Below are 24,203 nucleotides of genomic sequence, written 5' to 3'. Positions count from 1 at the left end.
GCGGGGGCGGCTCCGCCTGCGGAGCGCGTGACCGCGAGGTGCGCGGCTGGGGGGGGCGCACCTGCGCACAGGCTCGGCGGGCTGCGCGTGCGGGGACCCCGAGTGGCTCCTGCCCGAGCGGGACCCGCGTGCCGCGGGGGACACGCACCCGTACAGAAGGGGGGTGTGGGCCGCCTGCCACCCTCGGCCATCCAAGATGTCGAAGGGATTCTGGCCGAGCCCCGGTCACGCCGGCGCGCCCTGGCAGCCCCTTGGGAAACAGCCCTGGAATTCCTGCCGGGGGCAGAGCGGGTCAGGAGAGCCAGCAGGGATCCCGGAGTTCCTGCCCGGGGCCGGCCGGGGGCCGCCAGGAGGAGACCCTGGGCACGAAATGGAGAATGCGTGCCGACCCTCCGGGGGAAGGTGACTCCCAAGGGCAGCGTTGTGGTTCCTTCACGAAGGGCCACGTTTATTTACGAAGCGCGCCTCCATTAAGGTCACTCTGCCAGGCCCAAAGGCCGGAGCCCGTGCGTGGCCCGGTGGGGGAGGGTTGGGCTGGTGAGGACACAAAGATGACGCCTTGGGGGAGCGCAGAGCCTCACGCGCGTTTCCTTCCCCCTCCCGCAGGTAAGGCTGGCCTCTCTGCGTTCAGAGGTCTGAGCGGTGCCATGGGGGTAGGGGTGTCTTTATTGCTGCAGTTTTCTCTAACATCCGGGGGCTCTCGGAGTGTGGGTCGAAGCAGGCGCTGCAGCCGCAGAAGTATCCTCAGGAACATCCCCAGGAGGAGCTGGAGAAAGCCTCACCCCCAGCTCTGCGGTCTCCAGGGTAGAGTCTCACTTTGTTGTGCTCCCAAACCCCAGCGAACCCTCCACTCGGATCCTGGCACAGGGAAAGGGCTTGTGCGTGTGTCCGTGCGTGTGTGTCTCCCTCTCCGTGTCTTGGGGATCTTCCTTGCACTCAGTCCCTGGGGATGAGTCATGTCACTATTCCCCCAGGAGAGCAGGCTATAGGGAATATAGGAGGATGTGGCTGCCTGCAGCCTGTGAGCAGGCTCTGGAGGTCCCTCAGGAGACTCGAGGCTGGGAGGAGGTGAATGAGGGGCAGCCCCTGGCCAGGTTGGGGCAGGATCAGGCAAGGGGCAGATTCCACTCTCATTTTCCCTCCTGCTTTACTTGCCCCAGCCACAGCACCCCAAAAGAGGCAGAGCCAAGGATTGGGCCCCCCAGGGCAGCAGGCAGTGGGTGTTCCTTGGATTCAAGACAGCTTCCTTCTGCCATCACCTAATCACGTGTGGGTGGAGGAGGGCAGACGGGCAGAATGTGGGCAGTCTGGACAGGTGGTGGCCTGGCTGTGGGCAGTGCCAGGAGGGGTGCTGAGCTCCACCCACCCCCAAGAGAGGTTGTTTTCATTCACTGTCCAGGCTGTGACCCTGAGACTGAGGCAGTGAAGCTGAAAGTGCACCCCCCCCCCCATGGGGTGGCAGGAGTTAGAGGCAATTTGTTTTTGCCAGATCCATGCAAACCCAGGTGTTTAGAGGAAAGAACACTGGCCTGGGGGCTTAGAGCACCTGTGCCCCAGTCTTGGTTCTGTTTTAGGTTTACTGTGTCATCTCGGGCAAGTCCTATTGCCTTTGATGCCTCCCACTTGCTTCATCTGTCAAGCAGGGAGCTCCTGCTGAGCACTGAGACTTGGTAGTAGGCACACACAGAGGGAAACGGAGAAGCCTTGCAAAGCCCGAGATACTGTAGGGAGATATGAGAACACATTTTCTGGTGAGTTCCATGGCCATAGTGTTGGTGCAGCCAACAGTGGGGCAGCTGCCATGAATTGGATTCCAAGTGTCACAGTCTCCTCCCTGCATTTTTGGGGCAGTGGAGATATAAGACACATTTTTGAAGTGTTACCTAGTGGTTGAAATAATATTTAACACATAGGAAGTGGGATGGTGTAGATTAGGGACGCAGGCTCTGGTGAGCTGCTCTCAGGGTATTGGAATAGGGAGGGGAGCTGGGCAGATGTGTGCGTCCCTGGAGTGACTCTCTTTTTCCACCCCCAGCAGAGGAAGAACCCATGCTGGAACGGCGCTGCAGGGGCTCCATGGCCATGGGCCCAGCCCCGCCTCGACTCCTTTCTGGGCCATCCCAGGAGTCACCCCAGACCCTGGAGAAGGAGTCCAGCAGGCTGAGGCACCGGGGCACTCTAGTGGTCCAGCCGGGTGGCCAAGCCCCTGGCAAGGCCCATCGTTGTGCCCACTGTCGAAGGCATTTCCCAAGCTGGGTGGCCCTGTGGCTTCACACCCGACAGTGCCAGGCCCGGTTGCCCCTGCCCTGTCCCGAATGTGGGCGACGCTTCCGCCATGCCCCATTCTTAGCGCTGCACTGCCAGGTTCATGCCTCTGCCACCTCAGACCTGGGCTTCACCTGTCACCACTGTGGGCAGAGCTTCCAAGGCTGGGTGGCCTTGGTTCTGCATCTGCAGGCGCACTCAGTTGCAAAGCGGCCCATTGCTTGCCCGGAATGCGACAGACGCTTCTGGCAACAAAAGCAGCTCAGAGCTCATCTGCGGAGGCGCCACCCTCCTGCCCCTGAGGCCAGGCCCTTTATCTGCGGCAACTGTGGCAGAAGCTTTGCCCAGTGGGACCAGCTGGTTGCTCACAAACGGGTGCATGTGGCTGAGGCGCTGGAGGAGGCTGCAGCCAAGGCTCTGGGCCCGAGGCCCCGTGGGCGCCCGGCAGTGACTGCTCCCAGGCCCGGTGGAGACGCGGTGGACCGGCCCTTCCAGTGTGCCTGCTGTGGCAAGCGCTTCCGCCACAAACCCAACCTGATCGCCCACCGCCGAGTGCACACGGGCGAGCGGCCGCACCAGTGTCCTGAGTGCGGGAAGCGCTTCACCAACAAGCCCTACTTGACCTCGCACCGGCGCATCCACACTGGCGAGAAGCCCTATCCGTGCACTGAATGCGGCCGCCGCTTCCGGCATAAACCCAACCTGCTATCGCACAGCAAGATCCACAAGCGGTCGGAGGGCTGCGCACAGGCTGCGCCGGTTACCGGGAGCCCCCAGGTTCCAGCCGCGGCCCCCGAACCCTCAGTGGAGCCGTGGCCTCAGAAGCCAGCCCGGGAGGCTTCAGCCGAGCCTGTGCCTGGAGCCCCCCTGCAGCTCCCACCCGATCAGGCAGAGGTGCCCCCGTCTCTGTACAACTGCGAAGACTGCGGGCGCAGCTTCCGCCTTGAGCGCTTCCTGCGCGCGCACCAGCGGCAGCACAGTGGCGAGCGGCCCTTCACCTGCGCAGAGTGCGGGAAGAACTTCGGCAAGAAGACACACCTGGTGGCGCACTCGCGCGTGCACTCGGGAGAGCGGCCCTTTGCCTGCGAGGAGTGCGGCCGCCGCTTCTCTCAGGGCAGCCACTTGGCGGCCCACCGGCGTGACCACGCCCCCGAGCGGCCCTTTGTTTGCCCCGACTGTGGCAAGGCCTTCCGACACAAGCCCTACCTGGCAGCACACCGGCGCATCCACACCGGTGAGAAGCCCTATGTTTGTCCCGAGTGTGGCAAAGCGTTCAGCCAGAAGTCCAACCTTGTGTCCCACCGGCGCATCCACACTGGCGAGCGTCCCTATGCCTGCCCCGACTGTGACCGCAGCTTCAGTCAGAAATCCAACCTCATCACCCACCGCAAGAGCCACATCCGGGATGGCGCCTTCTGCTGCGCCATCTGTGGCCAGACTTTTGACGACGAGGAGCGCCTCCTGACCCACCAGAAGAAGCACGATGTCTGAGAGGAGCCCTGGGCCACCTTCAGGACAGGAGCGAGGCACTGGCCCAAGGCACATGCCTGGGTGCTAGTGGAAGGCACAATGGGAATCCCAAAAGGGATGGAAGAGGTGGGGTGAGCTGGCCCTGCTGGAGTCAATCCAGTGGTCAGGGAGCCCCGTCAGAGCCAAAGGACCCGCTGTCCATGTGGTGTTTCTGAGGTTCCATCCTGACTGTCCTGTGCTCTGAAAACGTAGCAATAGCAGCTCCATCTACCCTTAAATCCCTGGCTAGAGGAGCCACCAGTGGGAAGGAGGCTGCTCCATCCTCTGGTGTTAACGCCTTAATGTCCCTGTCTCTACTATAAGTTACTTCAGGTCACTTTTGGAAGTAGGTGTGGAACAGTCCTTAGTAAATGAGCACTGGCAAGGGGAAGGAAAATGGACCAGCTGGATACACCTTGGCAAACCTGCGCTCCTTAACCAGCACGGGGCTTTTTTTCAGCACTAAGGCAAGGCCAGGCGGCTCTTACCTGTCCATCTCCCTGCTGCCCCTGCATAGAATACCACACTTGGAGAGGTCCATCTGCTATAGCAAGTCCATCCTCTTCCTCCCCGAAGATACTGTCTGGCTCCATCCTCTGCCCTGCTGGTGCTGCGGGCTTTCCTGGCTGTTCTGCCTGATCTGACGATCCGCTTCATCCAGAGCTCACTGTGTTTTGGGAAGGACTGGGCTTGGGTGCAGCCCAAGGGAAGGTCCTGGGTGGTGCATTTCCTCTGCAGCGCTTTCAGCCTGTGGATGGCAACCACTGTGGAGCATGAAGCCCCTGAGAGCGCCCACCTCCCCAGGCCCTGGTCTATCGTAGGATGATTCTAATTGGTAGAAATTCTTCCTTATGATGATTAAATCTGCTTTCCTATCATTTCTATCTGTTGGGCCTTGTTCTGTTTTCTGGATCTAAACAGAACAACTGTTTACCTTCCTTTTCAAATTAGAGAATAAAGGTTTGGTTTTAGAACTGGTTGGCTGGGAGTGTTCTTTTTCCTGGAGGGCTGATCCCTTGGAACTTACAGATTTTGCTTAGAGCCCCTGCCAGAGGGTTGTCAGCATGAAAAGGGAGCTGGAGAGGCAGTTCTGAGCAAGAGATGGCAGACGGCTTCCACACCCAGGCATGCTGTGTGGACCACACAGTCAGATGCCCGTGGAGGAAAGAGGGCTGATGTCACTTACAGCCCCGCGCGTCCTCCCTGGCTGCTCCCTGATGGTCCCTCACTTGGTACGTCTCCCTGCACTGGGGCTTTTGTGCACATCTGAGTCCCTGTTTCTGTCAGGTATCACAGGCTTTTATTTTTGTTTTCTTGTTATTGTGCTGGTGCTTCAGAATGACCATTTGTTTATGCGGGCTGCACCTGGCAGAGGTTCCCCTACGTCACATCTCATGATCCTCTTGTGGTAGGGGCTTTTGTCCTTTTATGCATGATGACATTTGCTCATGGTCGTGTAACCAGTAATCAAAACAGGTGAGTTCTGAATCAGGTCTGTCTCACTCCTGAGCCTTTCACCTCCACCACATGCTTTTGGGGTAAACTGAGTGGTGCTCCTTTTGATTGAAACAGGTATTAAATGCCTACTGTATGACGCATGTTGTAATAGGAATTGAGGGGTTTTAAAGCTAAGTCCTAATTCTTGCCCCTGTGGTGCCAGAGAGGGTAGGGCTCAGTGTGCAGGTTGGAGGCCAACAGCTTCAAAGCTTTGTATTGGTTTATGGTGTTATGGAGCTGTTGAAAACCTTGTGTAGTTGAATTAATCTGTCAAAAGCCCCAGGGAAGAGGGCCTAGTCTCAGCCTCACACACATTTCTTCCCTGAGGGACTACTTGGCTTCCAATGAAGGGGGATGACCAGGCAAGAGCAGATGGACATCTGCAGATGATGGGTGGGAAGGAGGGGGCCGGTCCTTGGGAGTCTGCTTAGTGCTGGGGAGTGGTGACAAGGATACAGGGAGAGGACCTTAAGGAAAATGATCATTTTAAAGGGAAGTTGTGGCCTGGGTGTAGGGACAGCACTGCCTGGCCCAAGTGCTTGCTCAGCACTGTTCATCCCAGCTAACTGGCTGAGGGAAGAATTTGGGGAAAGGACATCAGACTTCTGCCATTAGGAGCTGCCCTTCTCTTCTACAATTGTTTTTTCTCTTTCTAAAGTATCCTCTAAAGCTTGAAATAACACAGGCACATATTTTAATGTGAAATCCTGGATTCCTTCAGCCCACACTCCCAAGTCCTTTCTCCTTACGCTGTCAGAGTTTAAGGTGTTCTCCTAGGCATGACTTCCTGTGGTTGGCACATACACACGTGTGGCCGCCCCCATTTCTTGGTAATGGGAATAGGCCTCCAGATGTGTTTCATTTTCTTCACTCCTGAAATGCCCTGGCTTGTGGAATGTCAATCTGGAGGAAGTCTTCACTCTAGAGGGAACAAGCCTGGTCGAAGTGACTTCCCAGGGTCACATTGCTGGTGGCAGTGCTGGAACTACAACACTGGTTTCTGAGGAGTAAATTCTACACTCCATTGTGGTGCCCTCTCCAGGTACCCTAGAAGGTAATCACGGGGGTCAGGGAGATGGCTCAGAATAAGTGCTTGCCTGGCAAGCTCAAGGGCCTGAGTTCAATCCCTGGTTCCGCAAAAAAAAAAAAAAAAAAGTAATCACGGGATGAGAGCTCATGGGTTGAGGGCTAGAGATGCTGCGTCGGCTGCATAGGGCTTTCTGTAGCACTTTACTTTCTATAGACTTAAAACCAAATGTAAGAGAATTCAATAAGGTACGGAGGCAACTAGAAAATTAAATGAATAAGCCAAAGTCCAGAGAAAGAAAAATATGTGAAAACTACACAAAATTAGTGGCAAAATGGACAATTAGTCTGTTTCCATTTGGCTTCTGGGGCGCAGGAGTAGCAGGGCCCGTGCCCCTGCTCACCAGCTGCTGCCTGCTTGGCACCAGGTCCGCCCGCTTCACGGGAGCCGTGTGGGGAGCTAGGGAGACCCGGCTTCTGTTTGCTCCACAATCCCGTCAGCGGGAGGCGACCCACAGTGCCCCCCCCACCCCACCCCCGCGGCCAAAGTGAGAGGACAACCCCCAGCCAGGCAGGTGAGAAAATGCTCTCTTTCCTGGAGGTCCCTGGGAACCCAACACTCGCGCTGGCCGAAAGTCAGGTCTGGTTGGCAGCCAGGAAAGGATTCCACTCATCTGAGCTCTGGCGAGCTGTGAAATCGGATCGACCCTGCTTCCGCAGCTAGAAGGCGGGGCGGTACGCGTTCTGCACCTTCCGCAGTGCAGGGTCCTAAACACTGTTTATCACCCCGCTCTGCGACGTTGGGGCCAGCTCGCAGCACGCGCGCACGTGTGGCAGCGCGCCTCCCGCGAGGTGCGTGCACCCAGCCGCTGCACACGGCCAGAGCAGACGTACACTCAGAGGAAACCTGAGCCGGCGCGCGAGCTCGTGAACCCAGCTTTAGACCTTAACACGCGCGTGTGCGGGAGACGGGCGGGCAAGGTCAGCCGGGCACCTGAAGCCCAGCCGCAACGCAGGCGCTGCCACCGCGGGACGCGCGCCCCCGGCCGGGGTCAGTCCCCCGCCCCGGGCTATTGGCTCAGGAGAACAAAGGGGCCGCCCCGCGGGCTGCTCCGATAGGGCCGGGCGGGTGATCTGAGCCGCTCAGCCAATAGCGTGGCCGGGCGGCCCGGGGCACGGCGAGTCCTACCATCCAATCAGGAGCGCGTGCCCGCCCCGCCTGCCCCGGGACTGGCCAGGGCCGGGATCCCTGTGCCCGAGTCGCCCCCAGGGAGGCCGTTCCCGTTAACCTTAGCTACAAAGTCAAAGGTATTTATTTCCCCTTCCCTCCAATCCCTCTACATTTCGGGGAGGGAGGGGCCGGGCAAGCTTTAACTCGCGCAGGCCCCAGTCCTTCCTGCGCCGCTCCACCCAGCTCGGTAGTTGGAGGGACCCTCCACCCGACCCCCCTCCCCGCGCGATCCCGCGCGCCCCTTGCCCCAAACTTTCTCCACCCTACTTGGGTGGGCGGGGGTCGGATTCGGGTGCAAGCCTCGTGGACCTGAAAGAGGATCTGGGGGGGTCCCTCGCCTCTGCCTCTCTTGGTCGCACCATTATTCTGGGTTCCACACCGGTGTCCGCCTCCCAGATAGACTAGCTTCAGGGTTAGGATCCCCGGGCTCTTTGTACAAGGACTCATAGTAGGTACTCAATAAATGCGTGATTGCAGGAGCAGAGATACAGATTGTGGGTGGAGAAAGAACTGTGAGCGGGAAGAAACGCAGAAGTTGCAACTGTGCGTGTCGGGGTAGGGGATCCCTAAAGGTTCATTATAGTAAGAGAAGCATCTGCCTAATCTGGGGGTGGGGGGAGGAGTGACACGGGGAGGTGCTTCTTCCTCTGTAAAGGTAGGTGGGGGGGGGGGTAATAGAGATGCTGCTTCCTGCAGCTCTTAGGGCAAGATGGAGGCCAGACTGGGGCTGGGTGTGGTCAAGATTCCCAGAGTTGGAGGCTAGTGACAGTCCGGGGTCTACTGTTTATATCCTCTCGGATACCCAGTGTCCATCAATACGATGAAGAGATAGATGGCATTTGTCTTCTTTTAGCTCCAAGGTTCCGGGATTCTGTGCTTCTACTCTATTTTGGACTGTCATTTGTTTTGTAATGCCCGTGTTCCCTTACAGCCATGCTTAATAGCGATTACCATACACAGAACCTGTACAGGGTGCTAGTGAGTGAGTAGCAGCCCTGGTTAAGACACCTGTCACCTGGCTGTGGAGACAGTACCAGTGATGACAGCCATTCCATGGGAAGGCACAGGTTTGGACTGTGCTCTGGTCAAACAGGACAGGCTGTGGGCAGCCTGGTGGGCCCACAAAGGCTACCTGGGCAAAGTGCTCCTGGCCTGGGCTGAGTTGAAGAGCCAGACAAGGCCATCCCAGTACTTGTCACAGGCCTTCAGGTATGGGAGGATGTGACAGGTTCAGGAGCTGCAAGTGGGAGATGATGGTATATGTTGGGGTGCTCTGGAGAGGGGTGACCAGCAGCAAGGTTTTGAATGTCTGCCTTTTTTTTTTTATTTTTTTATTTTATTTTTTAGTTAAATCTAGAAGTGAATGACTTTACCTAAGGGAGTAAAGTCCAAATTTCAATTTTAGAAAAATTGGTTTGGGTCCTGAATGGATTGAAGGGAGCAGGATAAGCTGTGGACTCATTGAAGACCTCCCAGTGAGAAACAGTCCTGAACTCTCATTGGCAGTGGGTGATTATGGGACTTATTAAAGTGGCACTGGAGAAGCGGGTGTGGTGGCGCACGCCTGCAGTCCCAGCACTTGGAAGGTTGAGCCAGGAGGATCTCTGTGAGTTTGAGACCATCCTGGGGGCTACAAAAGTGAGCACAAGGCCAACCTGAACTGCATAGTGAGACCCTGTCTCAAAAAGAAAGAAAGAAAAGAAAATGGCCCTGGTAGAACTGTGTTGGTGCAAGCTGTTTGCATTCCCTAGTGAGACAGATCTGGAGGTTTCAAGGTGGGAGGATGGGGTGAGTGATGAGGGTCCTTGGAGAGCCATGGAGGGGGGACTGGGCTTGCCTGGTGCTGGGGTGCCAGACCAGAGGCCCTTGATCTGGATGGGGGGTCCAATATGGCACATAAACTGCTCTGTGAGGTAGAGGCCTCTGCAGACAGCACCTCATGAAGCCAAGGTTTAGGAAGGTGGGCAGCAGGGAAACTGCAAAGAGGGCTCGCAGGATGTGGGCATGGGGGTTGTTCTCAGATAGGGGAGAAAGCCCACTGTCTGATTTCTAGGGCTCAGAAAGGGTCGTGGTTCCAGCCCAGCCCTGACTAAGGCTTGTACCAAACCCTTGGAGAATGTGCTTTCAGTCACCTCCACTCTGGAACCTGAGGCTCAGGGAGCTGAAGTGACTTGTCAGGGACAGACAGCAGGCTAGTGATAGAGGGTAGGACCCAGGCTTCAGATTCCCATTCTCAGGTGTAACATGGGACTGATGTGTGGGTCTGGAAAGACCTTCGAAGCTTTGGGCAGTGGGCTTGCAGTGGGGCTTGGGCTGACAGTCCAGCCCTGTGGCAATTGAGGTCACCCCAGTCGGTGAAAGGAAAAGACCCACTGCTTTCTGGTGCGCTGAATACCACAGGCCAAGCCCAAGAGTGGGGATGGGGAGACCCTCCCATGCTGCACTGGGCCTACCTCACACCAGCTTTTTTGAAGCACGTTGCAGCCTTCCTCAGCCCGTGCCACATTCCCCCAAGCCCAGGTAACCTAACAGGTGGTGCTGCCCAGGACTTCCTGGCTTTTGCTAGGCACAGTGCTTCTGCTCCTGTGTCCCCATGTTCTGTTTCTTGGAGCAAGGGGTCTTTGGATGTTTGAGGACTCTCAGGATGCTGTCCTGTTTCGTGAGTGCTGAGGAAGAATCTGTGCTGACAGGATTCCCATCGACATGTCAGAGTGCCTGTGACACGTAAGTGTGCCTGTAAGTTTTAAAATCGACCTTTGATTCTCTGTACGGACGACACACTAGCCCCCTTGTCTTCCGTGGTGGATAGTACTGAGGCCCTGTGTCTACTGATTCTCCTCTGCAGTACATACCCACCTATGAGGGCCAGGGAGATAGCTCAGTAGAAAAAGCGCTTGCCTGGCAAGCATAGGATCCTGAGTTCAATCCCCAGTACCCCCAAACAAACAAACAAACAAACATATCCACCTATGATAAAATGTAATGTGTAAATCAGGCGCATGCATGAATGACAATAGCTAACAATAAAACAGAATGGTTATAACAGCCTACTGTTATGTTATGTAAGTGTTGTTCTCTCTGATATTGGGTATTCAACTCAAGGCCTTGACACTGGGCTAAATCTCCACAATATGCCCTCCCTTTCTATTAAAAATTTGGGACTTTGGGGCTGGAGAGATAGCTCAGAGGAGGCATAAGCACCTACCCGGCAGGCACAAAGACCCTAGCTTGATCCCCGACCCCACATGCCATGTGGTCTCAGCCCTGGATCACCAGGCACCCATGGGGGCAAGTGCAAGGGCCTGAGTTCAATCCCTGGTTCTGCCCCCCCCAAAAAAAAAAGTGAGCAAAGGCCAGCCTGAACTGCATAGTGAGACCCTGTCAAATAAATAAATAAATAAATAAATAAATAAATAAATAAATAAATTTGGGACAGGGTTGTTTCTTAGGCTGGGATTGAACTCCCATCCTCCTGTGTCAGTCTCGAGTGGTGCTGGGATTGCAGGCCTGGGTCACTACCTGGCTGTGTCTGTATTTTTGCTTCTTTGAACTTTCCTTTGCTTAGTTGGGTATAGATGGGTGTGTGGGCATGTGGGTGCACTGGTGTTTCCAGCTGTTTCCTGCGTGCTGTCAGTCATACGTTTCAAGTGACAACATCACTGCTGTTACTGCAATCCATTTCCCAGGCAAGGGACATTGGCTTATCCCGAGGGATTTGTTGTTTGTGATGAATATCAGGGGCTGCAAGTGACCTCTCAGAGTTTTCCATTTGTTAATGAAGTCCATGTAGATCAGACATCCGCTTATGGGGGTCAGGCAGGGTATGGCCCCTGTGTTCCTGAAGTTGGTTTTCCGGGAAGATGGCAATGACTCTGGCCATAGGTGGCTGATGACCACTTCAGTGTGTCAGTATGAATAGGAAACTGAATTTTAAGTTTAATTTATTTGAATTTAAATAAGTTCATGTGCCTGTAGAAGCCAAACCTCTGAAATCAAGGGGTACTTGAGGCTGTCTTGGCCACAGGTAGCTCCACAGTGAGTCACACATTGTCTCTTTGGAGATGATCGGGTCACTGAGAGAGCCCCAGGCTGGAGCAGGGTCCCCCGCTTGGTCCTGACTCCAGCACTTACTGGCTGTGTGACCTTGACTAAGTGACCTCGCCTTGCTGAGCTCCTGTGTCCCTAGCTGAAGGATGATGCGGGCGCTGTGCACTGAATGCTTGGCACAGTTGGCCTCCAGCAGCTGGTGGCCCATGGGGGTGAGTGAGCCTGGCTGCCCTCACCCGTCACCCTGCAGATGCTGACATGGCAGGGGGGATGTGCGAGGAAGGCGGAACCAGTCAGGTTCAGCCTCTGCTCCTGGCATAGGTGATAAAGGGGAAGCAACACAGCTCTCAGTCTGCTGGATAGCGGACACCCCAAGTTTGCATTCCCCAGAACTGAAGGATGAGCTCTGAGGAACAACAGGGGTTAGAGTAGGAAAATGTGTTGCAAGAGCTCCTGCGAGACAGGAGGGGGTCCTGAAGTGGGTTGCTGACGAGCCCACTTCCCAAAGCAAGTTTTGTAGAGCAAAGTCATACGGTGGGTATAACATGGGCCAAAACTAAGGTCAACTGGTAAGATTACAGGTACAGGCGTGTGTGGTGGCACATGCTTGTAGTTCCAGCACTCAGGAGGCTGAAGCAGGAGTATCATTGCAAGTTCGAGACCAGTCTAGGCTGGAAAGTGAGCTCAAGGCCAGCCTGAACTGCATAGTGAGACCCTGTCTCGAAAAGACAAAAAAAAAAAAGAAGGCAGTGAGATAGCACAGGGGACCAAGCGCCTGCTTAGTGAGATAGCACAGGGGACCAAGCGCCTGCTTAGGCAAGCACAGCACTACATGCTGTGCTGGCCTTGCCCCCGGGGCACACTGAGCAGGCATCGGAGACCCAGGCAGCAGAGGCCCACGCGTGGTGGCACACGCCTGTAAACCCAGTGCTGGGGAGGCTGAAGACAGGAGGATCACTATGAGTCCAAGCTGCATAGTGAGACCCTGCACCAAATATGTTAAAAAAATAATTACAGTTATAACCACTTAGGTAATAATGACCCAGTGAGGGAAGCAGTCACGTGGCAAGTGAACATGGGAAGAACAAAGAGCTTTTTGGAAGGGGTGGGTCGGGAGGTCACCCACCTGGGGGACTGATGTCTGCCCAGACTTCCCTGGACTAGGTGATAGCCACTGTAGTATAACTTATTGCGTCTCCCTGGGGAGGCTCACAGGCCTGCGCACTCTGTCTTTGCCTCAAGGCCTGGCTTACAGATGCAGTTCTCGCCGCAGGTGCGCTGTGTTCGCATCCTCTGCGCTGACTCCCTCAGAGGCCTGGTCTGTCTGGCTTACATTTCTACCTAATTCAGCTGTCTGTAATAAAGGCACTGTCCTCCCTTGCTGGTGACAAAGGGCGGTGGGGTACTATCCAATTCTCTTCCTGGGCCCTGAGCTGTTCTAGACACAGTGACCTGGGGACAAATGGGGACCTGGACAGGTCCCCAAGCTGCCTCTCTAAGGCCCTGGCCTTTGGCCTTGCTCTTCGCCCCAGCTGCTAAGTCTTTGCTGACACTTGGGCCCCCTTGTCACCCCCTGGCCCTGGGTACTCCACCTGCCGCAGCCCACCCCCTCCTCTCCATGCAGCTCCCAGTTGGCAGAGCAGCTGGGCATCCTCCTTGAGGGCTTCTGATCCAGCTTGGTCCAGCCGAGGGCAGGCAGGTGGGAGGAAGGGGAGGTGACGTGGGCATCCTCCTGAGGTGTTGCAGGGAGCAGGATCTGGGCTGTGTGACAGGCTGTCTTTAGCCCCTGGGAGTGCATACTCCTGGGCCTGCAGGGTGTTCAACAGGGGAGCCTGCTTCCTAGGTGTCTGTGCTGGCCACTGTGTGGGGCATCCTGGTGGGTTGAGGAGGGGAGAGCCAGGCGGCCTAGCAGGAGGCAGAGTTGGAGAGAAGGTGGCACGGAGGACCCAGAGTGGGTGTCCACATGGAGGGATGGTCTGGCTTGGTATCCAGGTGTGGCCTGCAGATCTGTCCGTCCTGAGGACACAGGTGGACCAGAGCCCCTGGAGGCACGGCTGCCTTCGCCCCTGCCGGTCCTCTATGTCCCCTCATTTCTTACTTGGTCCCTTTGGGTCCTTCTGTTCCTGCACAGGTCTGTTCTCCTTCAGGTCCTGGACAGGGTAGCCCATAAGGCATCAAAGGATGCAACGTTGAGGCCCTACCAGCTCTTAGAACCCAGAGCGGATAAAGCAAGACTCCCTTGGGTTTGGTTTAGGGACCCCTAGGTTTGTCGCATAGACTTTGTCCTGACCCTCTGACCCTGCCCCAGATTTGCCCCAGATTTGTAGCCCCAGTTTTGACTCCCTGAGTCTCCTGGTGTTGAGGTGGCCCCTCTCCATGGTCCTCAGGCCTCTTTCGGTGAATGCAGGGTGCACGTGGTGAGAGGTGGCTGATGGGATGCTGAAGCTCACACTGGGGCTGGAGGGGGCAGGGCACAGCTGGGGTTGCTGACTGAGCCCCTCCAGCCCTGCCTGGGCCTGGCACAGTGGGCCTCACCCTCCCTCTTCTGCTGCTTCCTCTGCTCCATGTCCATGAGAAAACACAGTAGGGTTCTGGGCAACCTCTTGCAGGGAAGTAATTGAAATCAGCCCCTGGCCCCCTAGAAACGGCTCTTCCAGAAAGGAGAGAAAGCAAACAAAGTTTTGTTTTTGCTTTTGTTTTTTTTTTTTGTTTTTTTTTGAATAAGCATTACCAGAATGTGATGTCACTTGAGGCAGTCTTTGGCCACAGAAGTGACCCACACCCTGGTGATGGGTCAGACAGAGGCCCCCGGACACACCTGTTCTCAAGATAGCTGCTGCTCAAACAAGGGGACATCACAGCGCCATCCAGAACTCACCTGGGAAGTGGGTGACCATCTGTCAGCCAACTGCCTTTACCCAAAAGAAAAATAAATTCCTGTTTAGGACAGGAGGTAAGTCTGCTAGCGGGAGCCTGGCTCCAGCCTGCATTAGGTTTCCCCTTGAGGAGGTGGCTTGGCTTCCTGCAGGTTTACATCAGAAAGCAGTGGCTTCCTGGCCCTTCCCGGAAGGCTGGCCTGGGGCTTCTTTAGCTTTACAGAAGATTTATATATGGCTCCAAGGGACAGAGTCTGGCTTAACAGACGTTTCTAAAGAAAGTACCCTGAAAAAAGGAGGGTGTCCCTTTCCCTCTTTGTAACCGTGAAAGTGCTTTTGCTTTTGATTCTTACCCCTCTGTGCTGCCTGTTGGCAGGTCTAATTTTTTGTTGTCGATGTTTTTACAGGTTAGTGCTTGAACCCAGGGCCTTCTCACTGAGCCATATCCCAGCTCCCCCCCTTTAATTTTTTTTTTTTAATTTTTTTTTAAATTTTATTTATTTGTGTCTCTCTGTGTGTGTGTGTGTGTGTGTGTGTGTGTGTGGCCAGCTCAGCCCACCAGGGGGCGGGGCTGACTGGCATGTGGTGCTGGGGGATTGAACCGCGGTTCCTGTGCTTTGTTGAGCTTGTTCTAAGTAGATGCTCTAGACCACTGAGCCATCTCACCAGCCCCCCCTTTAAGTTTTGAAACAGAATCTTGTTAAGTCACTAAGCTGCACTCAAGTTCATGACCACCCTGCTTCAACCTCCAGAGTGCGAGGATTACAGGGTGCACCACGATCCTGCTCAGGGGCCAGCTTCCCCATCAGGGCAGGAGTCCTTAGCGTGGACTCAGAAAGGGGACCTGGAGGAGGGAGGAACGGTAGCCAGGGTGTCCATGAGGAAGCCAGCTGTCCCCGCTGTGACCTGGAGATGACAGCCACACATCCAGGTAGTGGACACACGAGCCCATCTCTGAGCCTCAGCTCAAAGCCAGGCAGCACATGTATTACGCCGCACATTTGTTAAGTGCCCTGGCTGCCCAGGCGTGGGGGCTGGGCGCTGAGCCTGAGCCTGACTGAGGGGCCAGGCGTACCTGCCTGCACACCAAGGTGCCAGAGATGGCTGCCCCCGGAAGGTGACATCCCCCAGCTACCTTCCTTTTTAAGTGGGAAGAGAACCCGTCAGGAAATGTTCAGAAGCATGGCTGTGAAATGAAGAAAATGCTGATGGCTCGATCTGTGAAGCTGGGACTCTTCACGTCCAGGGATGGGTGTGACGCGCCCTGGGAGGCTTGCGGGAGAATGTGGGTGGGGGCTTTGAGGGGAGCCACTGGCTCGGAACGGGTGGCTCTGGTGCTTTGGCTGTTTTGTGGCGCTGGGAAGGAAGCCTTGTGCTTCCTGGGTGAGGGCCCTGCCCTGAGCTACACAGCCCTCCTGAGGTCCCGGGTGCTCAGGGGATGCCTCATTGTTCCCACACCCGAGTGTCAGTGTTGAGTGTGGGACCAAGCTCTGTCCCCTGGGTTTTGCCTTCCTGGCCCGCTGCGATGCTGGGCATGTCCACAGTTGTCCCTGGCCCATTTCCTCTTTACACAACAGGAACTAGGCTGTTTTTTTACCTACAGCAGGTATGTGTGCAACTTAGAGATCTGACTATCTGAGCTGAGGCTGCAGATAGAAAAGCTCTTGGGAAAGAGATCTCATGTGGTAGTGCCTCAGAGCCTGGCCTCCTCCTCCTCCTCCTCCTCCTCCTCCTCCTCCTCCTCCTCCTCTTCTTCCTCCTCCTCCTCTTCCTCCTCTTCCTCTTTCTCCTCCTCCTCCTCCTTTTCCTCCCCTGTCCCCCTCCCCCTCCCCCCAGGCCAATTCTCTTTCTTTGCTTCCATCTCACCCCTAGATGGCAGGGCAGGGACCCAGCCAGTGCTGACTACGTGGGAGACTCCAGGGATGGAGAGCAGCCGGCCTGGTGACAGCACAGGTAAGAGAGAGCCTGGAGGTGGCCTCCCCCTCCCCCTCAACCCAGGCCCACCTGCCCTTGTCCCCCCGAGAGCTGAGACTATGCTGCTGGCCTTGCCCAGTAGCTTCTAGGATGTACAGTTTCAGGATGGGGGCCAGGACTTTGAAGGTCACACAAAGGACAGAACAAGGACAGAAGCCATGGGAACAGAGAACTGGGAAGGCCCAGTCTTACCATTACCGTTACACACAGGGCAGGAACGGTAGAAATCTCTGAGGTGCGTTTTAAGGGCTTTGACTAAGGGGCTCCTAATTTAACATGGCAAACTAGCTTCTGGGTAGGAAAGTGGTGAAAACACACTGTTGATCAGCAAATTGTCTCAGGCTGTTAGAGCTTCCCGGGGTCACCCAGAGTTCAGGGTCTTTACTGGCTGGGAGCCTGCATCTCCCAGGCAAATGCTCCCGGGAGTGGAAAATTTTCCAGTCTGGTCATGTGCTCCTGGCTGGAGCCCTCCCCAGCGGCCCTGGTTCCCGTGAGCCACTCTGGATGCTCTCTGTGGCCCCTGTCCTGGTGTCCTTGGGTCTGAGAACAGGCAGGGGGTGGCTCCACAAGTTGCCCCATGGACCCCAGAGTCCCACCCCATGGCGCCCATCAGGAGGCCATCTGCCCTCTCCAGGAAAATCATTGCAGTGGTCCCAAGACCCCTGGGGAAAATCAGGCAGTAACTGGGAAAGACAGATCTTCCTGGCAGGCTGCAAGGGCAGCAGTGTGAGGAGTGGAAGCCACCCATTCCAGCCAGTGCCTGACCCCCCGGTGGCACTGGTGGTGGGGGTGCGGCTGGGCTGTCCCAGCCTGCCCTTGGGAGCACAAGTCCTGCAGGGTGCAGACAGTGTAGACGCCTAGAGCTCGCGTGCGAGTGCTTCTGCAGCAGGGCCCTTTCCCCAGATCAGCTCACCGGGGGACCCGGCTGGCTGAGGGCAGCTCCGGTTGACAAGGGACCCAGAAACCACCAGAGCCCTCTGCCCTCCCTAGAGAAGCTCCTGAGGTGAGCCTGCGGTTTTAGGGAAGAGTTTGAGAAACGCTGTACTAAATCCTGGGGCCCTGGGGCCCAGGGCAGTGTTCAGCTGTGTTCTCAGGGCTCCTTAAGCTGCCTGCCTAGCTGGATTTACACCGTGGTCCACTCATTTTCGACGGCCACATTTGTCGGGAAATAGCTTATCTATCTTATTTATATGTTTTTTGTGGTGCTGGGTAGAACCCAGGGCCTCCAGGATGCTAGGAAAGAGTTGTCCTACTGAGCTACATTCTCAGCCTCTCTTTTAACTTACATATATTTTATGTGATTTTAGGATCGTGGCAAACTACACGTAACATAACATTCATGTAAGCCGTTTTGAAAAGTACAGTTCATTGGCATTAAGCATGTTAACAGTGCTGCAAAACCATCACACCATCTGTTTTCAGACTTGTTGGGTTACTCCCGGAACTCTGTACCCATTGAGTAATAAGCACCTTCCTATTGTTTCTTTTTTTTCTTTTGGAACTGGTGTTTGAACTCAGGCCCTTGTACTTGCCAGGCAAGCACTTATTCTACTGAGCTAACTCCCTGGCCCCATATTGTTTCTTTTTAAAAAATCATTTATTTATGTATTTATTTGGTACAGGGTTTCACTACACAGCTCAGACTCATAGTAATCCTCCTGTCTCAGCCTCCTCAGCGCTGGGATTACAGATGTACCCCACCACACCCAGTTTCAGGGCCACACAATGTGCCCGGAGTAGGACCAGCACATATACCTGGGATGAAACCTGGGTCCTTGTGCTTACCAGGAAGGAGGTTAGACTACTGAGCTGTCTCCTCAGCTCCACTTCCTATTATTTCTAAATAAAATTTAAAACATAAGCCCAGTGTGGTGGTGGTACACGTCTATAATCTCAGTATACTGGGAGAGGAGGGTCATAAATTTTAGTCTAGCCTGGGCAACTTAGCAGTTTAGGGAGACCCTATCACAACATGAAAAGTAAAACAGGATGTAGCTCAGTGTGAAAACCTTGGGGTTCAATCCCCAGTACTGCAACCAATCAATCAAGTAAAAATAAAAATAAAACATTCTTTTCTACAATGACTCAGGCGCATTCCCTGTAAGGCTGTGTATCAAGCAAGAACTAAGCAATAAAGATTGTGCCTTGGGGCCGGCTTGGGTTCAAGCACATCCCATTCCAGTTCTGCAAGGACCTGTGCTGGGCCTGTGTGTGCCCCGGGCCCTTTGTGGCTGGAAATACAAAGGCTTGTCCTGGTGCCCTCAGGCTTTTGGGTGCAGAGATGTCTTTGGTCCGGAGGACACAGCTTCTGGTAGATGGTAGCCAGGTTTAGCCAGGCGGAGCACAGGCCAGGTGAGCTCTGGGACATCAACAAGCACAGGGTCACTCAGGGACACAGTCCCTTCCCATTTGAGTCTATCTGGTACTTACCACCAGGCAGCCGCTGTGGACACCTAGTGCCTTCAGTGCTTCTCTTGGCCAACAGTGGGGTGAGGCTGAAGAAACATTCTTAGAATCAGCTACACTCTTTGCTGGGTCAGTTCCCGCCAATATGTAATTTAAATCGCCATTTTTGTTTTCAAATTATGACTCTTAATAAAATGACTTTTCACACTCAAGCCCTGGAGGAGACAGATGGCGTTGTTTTTGCCAAGAGGAAACAGGCCCTCTGCTGGCGCAGGCAGCGTGTACACTAAAATTGGCAACCAGGTCTCTTACAAGCACTCTCCATGATCCCCTTCCTCCTCTCCCCTCCTCTCCCCTCCCCTCCCCTCCCCTCCCCTCCCCTCCCCTCCCCTCCCCTCCCCTCCCCTCCCCTTCCATGTCTGGCTCAGCCTGCTCTAGGGGCAGGGCTGGCGCAGCATGTGGTGCTGGGAATCAAACCTCAGTCCCTGCAGTTGCCTAAGCTTGCCTAAGCAGGCACTTTAGACTGCTAAGCTATCTTGCTAGCCCCCTTGTTTCTTTAAAAATTATAAAGAGTTAAAAATGATTAGCACTTGAGTATTCCCACACAGGCTGAAAAACACAGATAAAGTTCCCCTTTGACCTCTCTGGCCAACCTCACTATTATTCCTGTCCTGTCAGAGGGGACCACTTCCCTATCCTGGACTCCGCAGGTTCATATGCAGAGAGAGAGACATCGTTTTATTTTTCATAAATTGGGTCAGGTGATTTATACTGGTTTTTCAACTTGCTTTTGCTTTTCTCCTAAAATGTTTCAGAAGTCTATCCATATTGACATACATCGTCCCGTCCCCCCCCCCCCCCCCGTCTTTTCTGCTGCTGCTTGGTATTTTATATTATGAAGAGACCCCTCTGGGTATGCCCCAGGACACCCTGTGCACTCCTGTCCCCTTTAGGCAGCTCCCTGTGTATTGTGAAGTAGGGATAGTGTCTGTCTTCCTTTTCTGTGTTCTGTCATTTTGCTGGCTAATGAGGTCCTACCTCTTCTCAGCGTATCTGTGCAAGTCTTTCACACATAGTAGGGGAGATTTATTTTTTGGTGCCAAGGACCGAACCCAGGGCTTCCAGCTTGCTAGGCAAGCATTCTACCGCTGATCCAAAGCCCCAGCCCTGTTTTACACAGTCTAGATCAGTCTTTTGCCACATATTGGCACATGTTTTACCTAAACCTGTGCGATCGTGTATCTGTTAGCCCATCTGTCTGTATAAATTTAAATTTAGACTTAAATTAACTTTAGTCAAATAAATTCCTTCAATGCTGGGAATAATCCTCTTGAATTTTTAATAGAATCTGTTTATGCAGTCATGTGGCTTATTGCCTATTTGGGGGTAGAACTCTGGCTTTTTCTTTACTCTCTTCTGATTGTTTATTTTACAGTCAGGTGTTCTTATTCTTTTTTTTGGGGGGGTATAGGGAATCGAACTCAGGACCTTGCGCTTTCCAGGCACTTATGCCACTGGGCCCTCAAATTTATTAATATAAAATCTATACGTAACATTTTAAGATTTTCAGAATCTGGGGCCGGGGAGATGGCTCAGTAGAATAAGCGCTTGCCTGGCAAACACAAGGGCCTGAGTTCAATCCCCGGTTCCGCCAAAAAAAAAAAAAAAGATTTTCAGAATCTCTTTTTTGTACTTGTCTTCCCTTTATTTATAATCTCTGTTTTTAATCTTTATTAATACCTTTGCTCTTCTTTTTTGGGTTTATTTGTTGTCTTTGTAATGTTGAAAGCTGTGATTTAGCTCTTCTTGTCTTTTCTTACCTATATCGTTCCAACATCAAGAAACTGACTGGCAACCAGTCAGTATTTTTTTTTTTCTTTTTTTGAAAAAAAAAAAGGGGGGTGTGTGTCTCCATATTGTCCAGACCAGCCTTGAACTCATAATGTAGCCCAGGTCATCCTTGAACTTGAAGCAGTCCTGCCTCAGCCTCCTAAATGCTAGGATTATAGGTGTGCACCACTGCACCCAGCTCAGTGTGAGCGTTTTATTGAAGTACAGCACACAGAGGTAAGTGCACCAGTCACAGACCCTGTAAATTCTCGTTGAGTGAACACACCCACATGCCTAGCACCCACAACCGAGACAGCACTGCCCACACCTGAGAACCCGTGGCCTTGAATGTGGCCATTGCCCTGATTTCCAACTGACCGACTAGTTTTCCAGCTCTCGCTCTCCATGTTAAGTGGATCGTGAGGGATGCAGTCTTTAGGGTCTGAAGGAGGTGCATTCGCACAGTTGCTTGGCCCTGGAGCTAGGCAGGCAAAGCACCTCTGTAGACCTGGGCTCCTCAACAGTGCCCTGGGCTCCGTCACCCTCACTGCGGAGGGGCTTGGGGTACCCTCCGTGTTTTGAGACTTGGCCCCTCTCTCCTTGCTGCCTGGGGCCTCCCAGGAGGCTTCCCCTGGCTCTTTTCCTTAAGGTTCCCGGCTTAGAGCACTTGTCCTTGTCCTCTGCCTGAGCCAGTCCCTTATCCTCCCTACATTCCCCTTCACTCTCCACACTTCTGTCTGTCCTCAGCGTATCTTTCTTTTCCCTACTCCCTCCCTTTCCCATTTTTCTTCCTCCATGTGGAGGCTCCTGTCATCCCCTAGCTCCTCTCTGGCCGCTGGTGCCCCTCCCACTCTGCCCTTCCCCTCCACCCCATCAGCAGCTGCTGCTGACCTTTCCTCATCCTCTCTCCCCTCCGGCAGGAGATGGACTGGTCATGAAAATTAAGCAGGAGAAGCCAGAGCGGCTGCTGGCAGGGCAGGCTTCCTTGCCAGAGAAAGATAAGGAGAACATCTGCCAGCAGCATCCGGGCCTCCCGACATGCCAAGCCCTGGGCCGGCCGCGGGCCCTGGGGGCGAAGGAGGAGCCCGGGTGTCTAGGGCGGGCCCCTGCCCCTGAACCTGATGTAAGGCCCGCAGGCCGGGCCCCTGGGACAGCTGCGGGCCCTCTGAGCCCAGCACTTCCTGCGGGCGCAGGTCACTTTGTGTGCGTGGACTGTGGGAAGAGGTTCAGCTGGTGGTCGTCCCTGAAGACCCACCAGCGCACGCACACCGGGGAGAAGCCCTACCTGTGTGGCAAGTGCGGCAAGAGATTCAGCCAGAAGCCCAACCTGGCTCGCCACCAGCGGCACCACACGGGCGAGCGGCCCTTCTGCTGCCCCGAGTGCACCCGGCGCTTCAGCCAGAAGCAGCACTTGCTCAAGCACCAGAAGACCCACTCCCGACCCACCACCCACTCGTGTCCCGAGTGTCAGCGCTCTTTCCGTCACCAGGTAGGCCTGCGCATCCACCAGCGAGCACACGCCCGGGATCGTCAGGGCTCGCGCTCTGGTCTGCAGGAGGCACAGCGGGACCCGGTGGTGCGCAGGACCTGTCGCCTGCGGCCGGGGCCACCTCGAGGACGTCCCGAGTGGGCCTGGCTAGGGTTGTGCCGAGGTTGGTGGGGACAGCCGGGAACTCGGATCACTCCTGGGCCCAGCGGGGAGCAGCGCCAGTTCATCTGCAATGAGTGCGGCAAGAGCTTCTCATGGTGGTCGTCACTGAACATCCACCAGCGCATCCACACGGGCGAGCGGCCCTACGCCTGCCCTGAGTGTGGCCGCCGCTTCAGCCAGAAACCCAACCTCACTCGGCACCTGCGCAACCACACCGGGGAGAGGCCACACCCTTGCTCACACTGCGGCCGCAGCTTCCGCCAGAAGCAGCACCTGCTGAAACATCTGCGCACGCACCTGCCTGGCGCGCAGGCAGCATCATGCTCCCGCTGCGGGCAAAGCTGCCCCAGCCGCGCCGCGCTGCGCGCCCACCAGTGCGCGCGTGCCTCCGAGCTGCCTCATCCCGGGCCCGAGCTCGAGGGTGGGGAGACGCACGCTGAGCCACGCACTGAGGGGGGCCCCGGGGGTCTGGACTCTACGCAACTCTGTAGTCCACAGGAGACAGAGCACCATGTTCTGTGGGGCCAGGGTGCCGCAGGCCTAGCGGGACCCAGCGAGCAGCGGCAGTTCATCTGCAATGAGTGTGGCAAGAGCTTCTCGTGGTGGTCGGCGCTCACCATCCACCAGCGCATCCACACGGGCGAGCGGCCCTACGCCTGCCCGGAGTGCGGCCGCCGCTTCAGCCAGAAGCCCAACCTCACCCGGCACCAGCGCAACCACACCGGGGAGCGGCCCTACGTGTGCGCTGCGTGTGGCCGCGGCTTCCGGCAGAAACAGCATCTGCTCAAGCACCAGCGCGTCCACCGTGGAGCCCCGGCGCCCGGGCCTTGTACCTCCCAAGAGGAGGAGGAAGAGGCGCTGTAGTGTGTGTGTGTGGGGGGTGCCTATGGGGCCCCGGGAGGGCAGGCATGCCGGCACTTTCCTCTAGACCCACACAGAAGGTCGTTCCACCGGGTAACGAGGCCCAAGAACAGAATTCCAGCAACATCCGAGGGTGCTTGGCAGAGCGCCCAGGTTGTGCTGAAGGAGGGGGTGAGATCTGCTGTTCCCCCAAACCTGGCCCCCACGCTGTGCTGTGCGTCTCCAATAGGTGGACCCTAGACCTCTCAGGCTCTGCGTGAGGGGGCTGTTGGGGTCCCTGAGAGGGGTATGAAATTGCCAGGATTGGTGAGCCGCCAAACTCGGGCTGTAGGGTAGCCTGGGGACCGTCCTCATGAGACAGTGGCCACCAACTCTGGAGACTGCAGGTGGAGAAGAGGTGATGGGTAGGGAGGGGCAAGCACATTTCCAACACCACTGTTTGCCCTTAGGGACCATCCATTTAACAACGCTATTGGTGTACTGGTATCATGCAAGATTCCCCTTAATGACCATCCAATAAATATTTCTGGGGAGCTGAATAATTTGGTATTTCTTTTCCAAGGCTTAGTGTCCCTGCTGCCGAGGATCCTGGGGATACTGAATGGTGGGCTGTGACCTACCTGGTCCATTTCCATCCAGGACTTGAGAAAAACGAAAGATTTCTTGTTCCCACACTCTCAGTGTCTCCGACCCACCCTCACCGAAGCCTGCCTCACACGCGCTGCAGGGTGCCCATCTGGTCGATCCTGGGCATAGAGCTCCTCCCCTGAGCACAGCTGCTCCCTGCCGCCAGCTCTTGCCCCCGGTGGGGAACACTTTGTTCCTTTCTCCCCAAATCTCTGTAGTACCTGTTTCCACATAAGCCTGGGCCGCTCACCCCCTCAGCTTAGCTCTCCTGGTCTGGTTCTTGGATCACAAACGAGATCCCACACTGAGCGAGGTGTGGCAGGGTTATTGCCCATCTAGATGCTGAGGTCTCAGGATCAACATGAAGCCAAACCAGAAGGGTTTTCCTGAGTGCCCCTCTGAC

The 24,203-nt window shown here is 55.4% G+C and overlaps 2 protein-coding genes across 12 annotated transcripts in view; both read left to right on the top strand.

The window, feature by feature from the left end:
• The window catches only part of Repin1 (replication initiator 1), a 5,621-nt gene extending 871 nt beyond the window's left edge, over positions 1 to 4,750 (top strand). For 2 of the 7 annotated variants that reach the window (XM_023712795.1, XM_023712796.1), the window contains exons 2-3: positions 607 to 804; positions 2,036 to 4,750. In XM_023712795.1, the coding sequence (XP_023568563.1) occupies positions 648 to 804; positions 2,036 to 3,756 (1,878 nt within the window). In that variant the 5' untranslated portion in view covers positions 607 to 647 and the 3' untranslated portion in view covers positions 3,757 to 4,750. Of the gene's footprint in view, positions 1 to 62; positions 805 to 2,035 lie in introns of those variants that run through there. The other 5 variants (XM_023712797.1, XM_023712792.1, XM_023712794.1 and 2 more) reach the window with 5 other exon arrangements.
• The window catches only part of Znf775 (zinc finger protein 775), a 24,613-nt gene extending 868 nt beyond the window's left edge, over positions 1 to 23,745 (top strand). Inside the window, exons 1-4 of one of the 5 annotated variants that reach the window (XM_023712808.1) lie at positions 7,516 to 7,605; positions 14,301 to 14,528; positions 16,324 to 16,404; positions 21,582 to 23,742. In XM_023712808.1, the coding sequence (XP_023568576.1) occupies positions 16,374 to 16,404; positions 21,582 to 23,176 (1,626 nt within the window). In that variant the 5' untranslated portion in view covers positions 7,516 to 7,605; positions 14,301 to 14,528; positions 16,324 to 16,373 and the 3' untranslated portion in view covers positions 23,177 to 23,742. Of the gene's footprint in view, positions 1 to 7,515; positions 7,606 to 14,300; positions 14,529 to 15,294; positions 16,137 to 16,323; positions 16,405 to 21,581 lie in introns of those variants that run through there. The other 4 variants (XM_023712809.1, XM_023712812.1, XM_023712811.1 and 1 more) reach the window with 4 other exon arrangements.
• The last annotated feature ends 458 nt before the right edge of the window (positions 23,746 to 24,203 follow it).

The sequence above is a fragment of the Octodon degus genome, unplaced genomic scaffold (genome assembly GCF_000260255.1).
Source record: "Octodon degus isolate 3935 unplaced genomic scaffold, OctDeg1.0 scaffold00027, whole genome shotgun sequence".
In the NCBI taxonomy this organism is placed as follows: domain Eukaryota; kingdom Metazoa; phylum Chordata; class Mammalia; order Rodentia; family Octodontidae; genus Octodon; species Octodon degus.
This window is presented reverse-complemented; position numbering and strand designations above follow the sequence as displayed.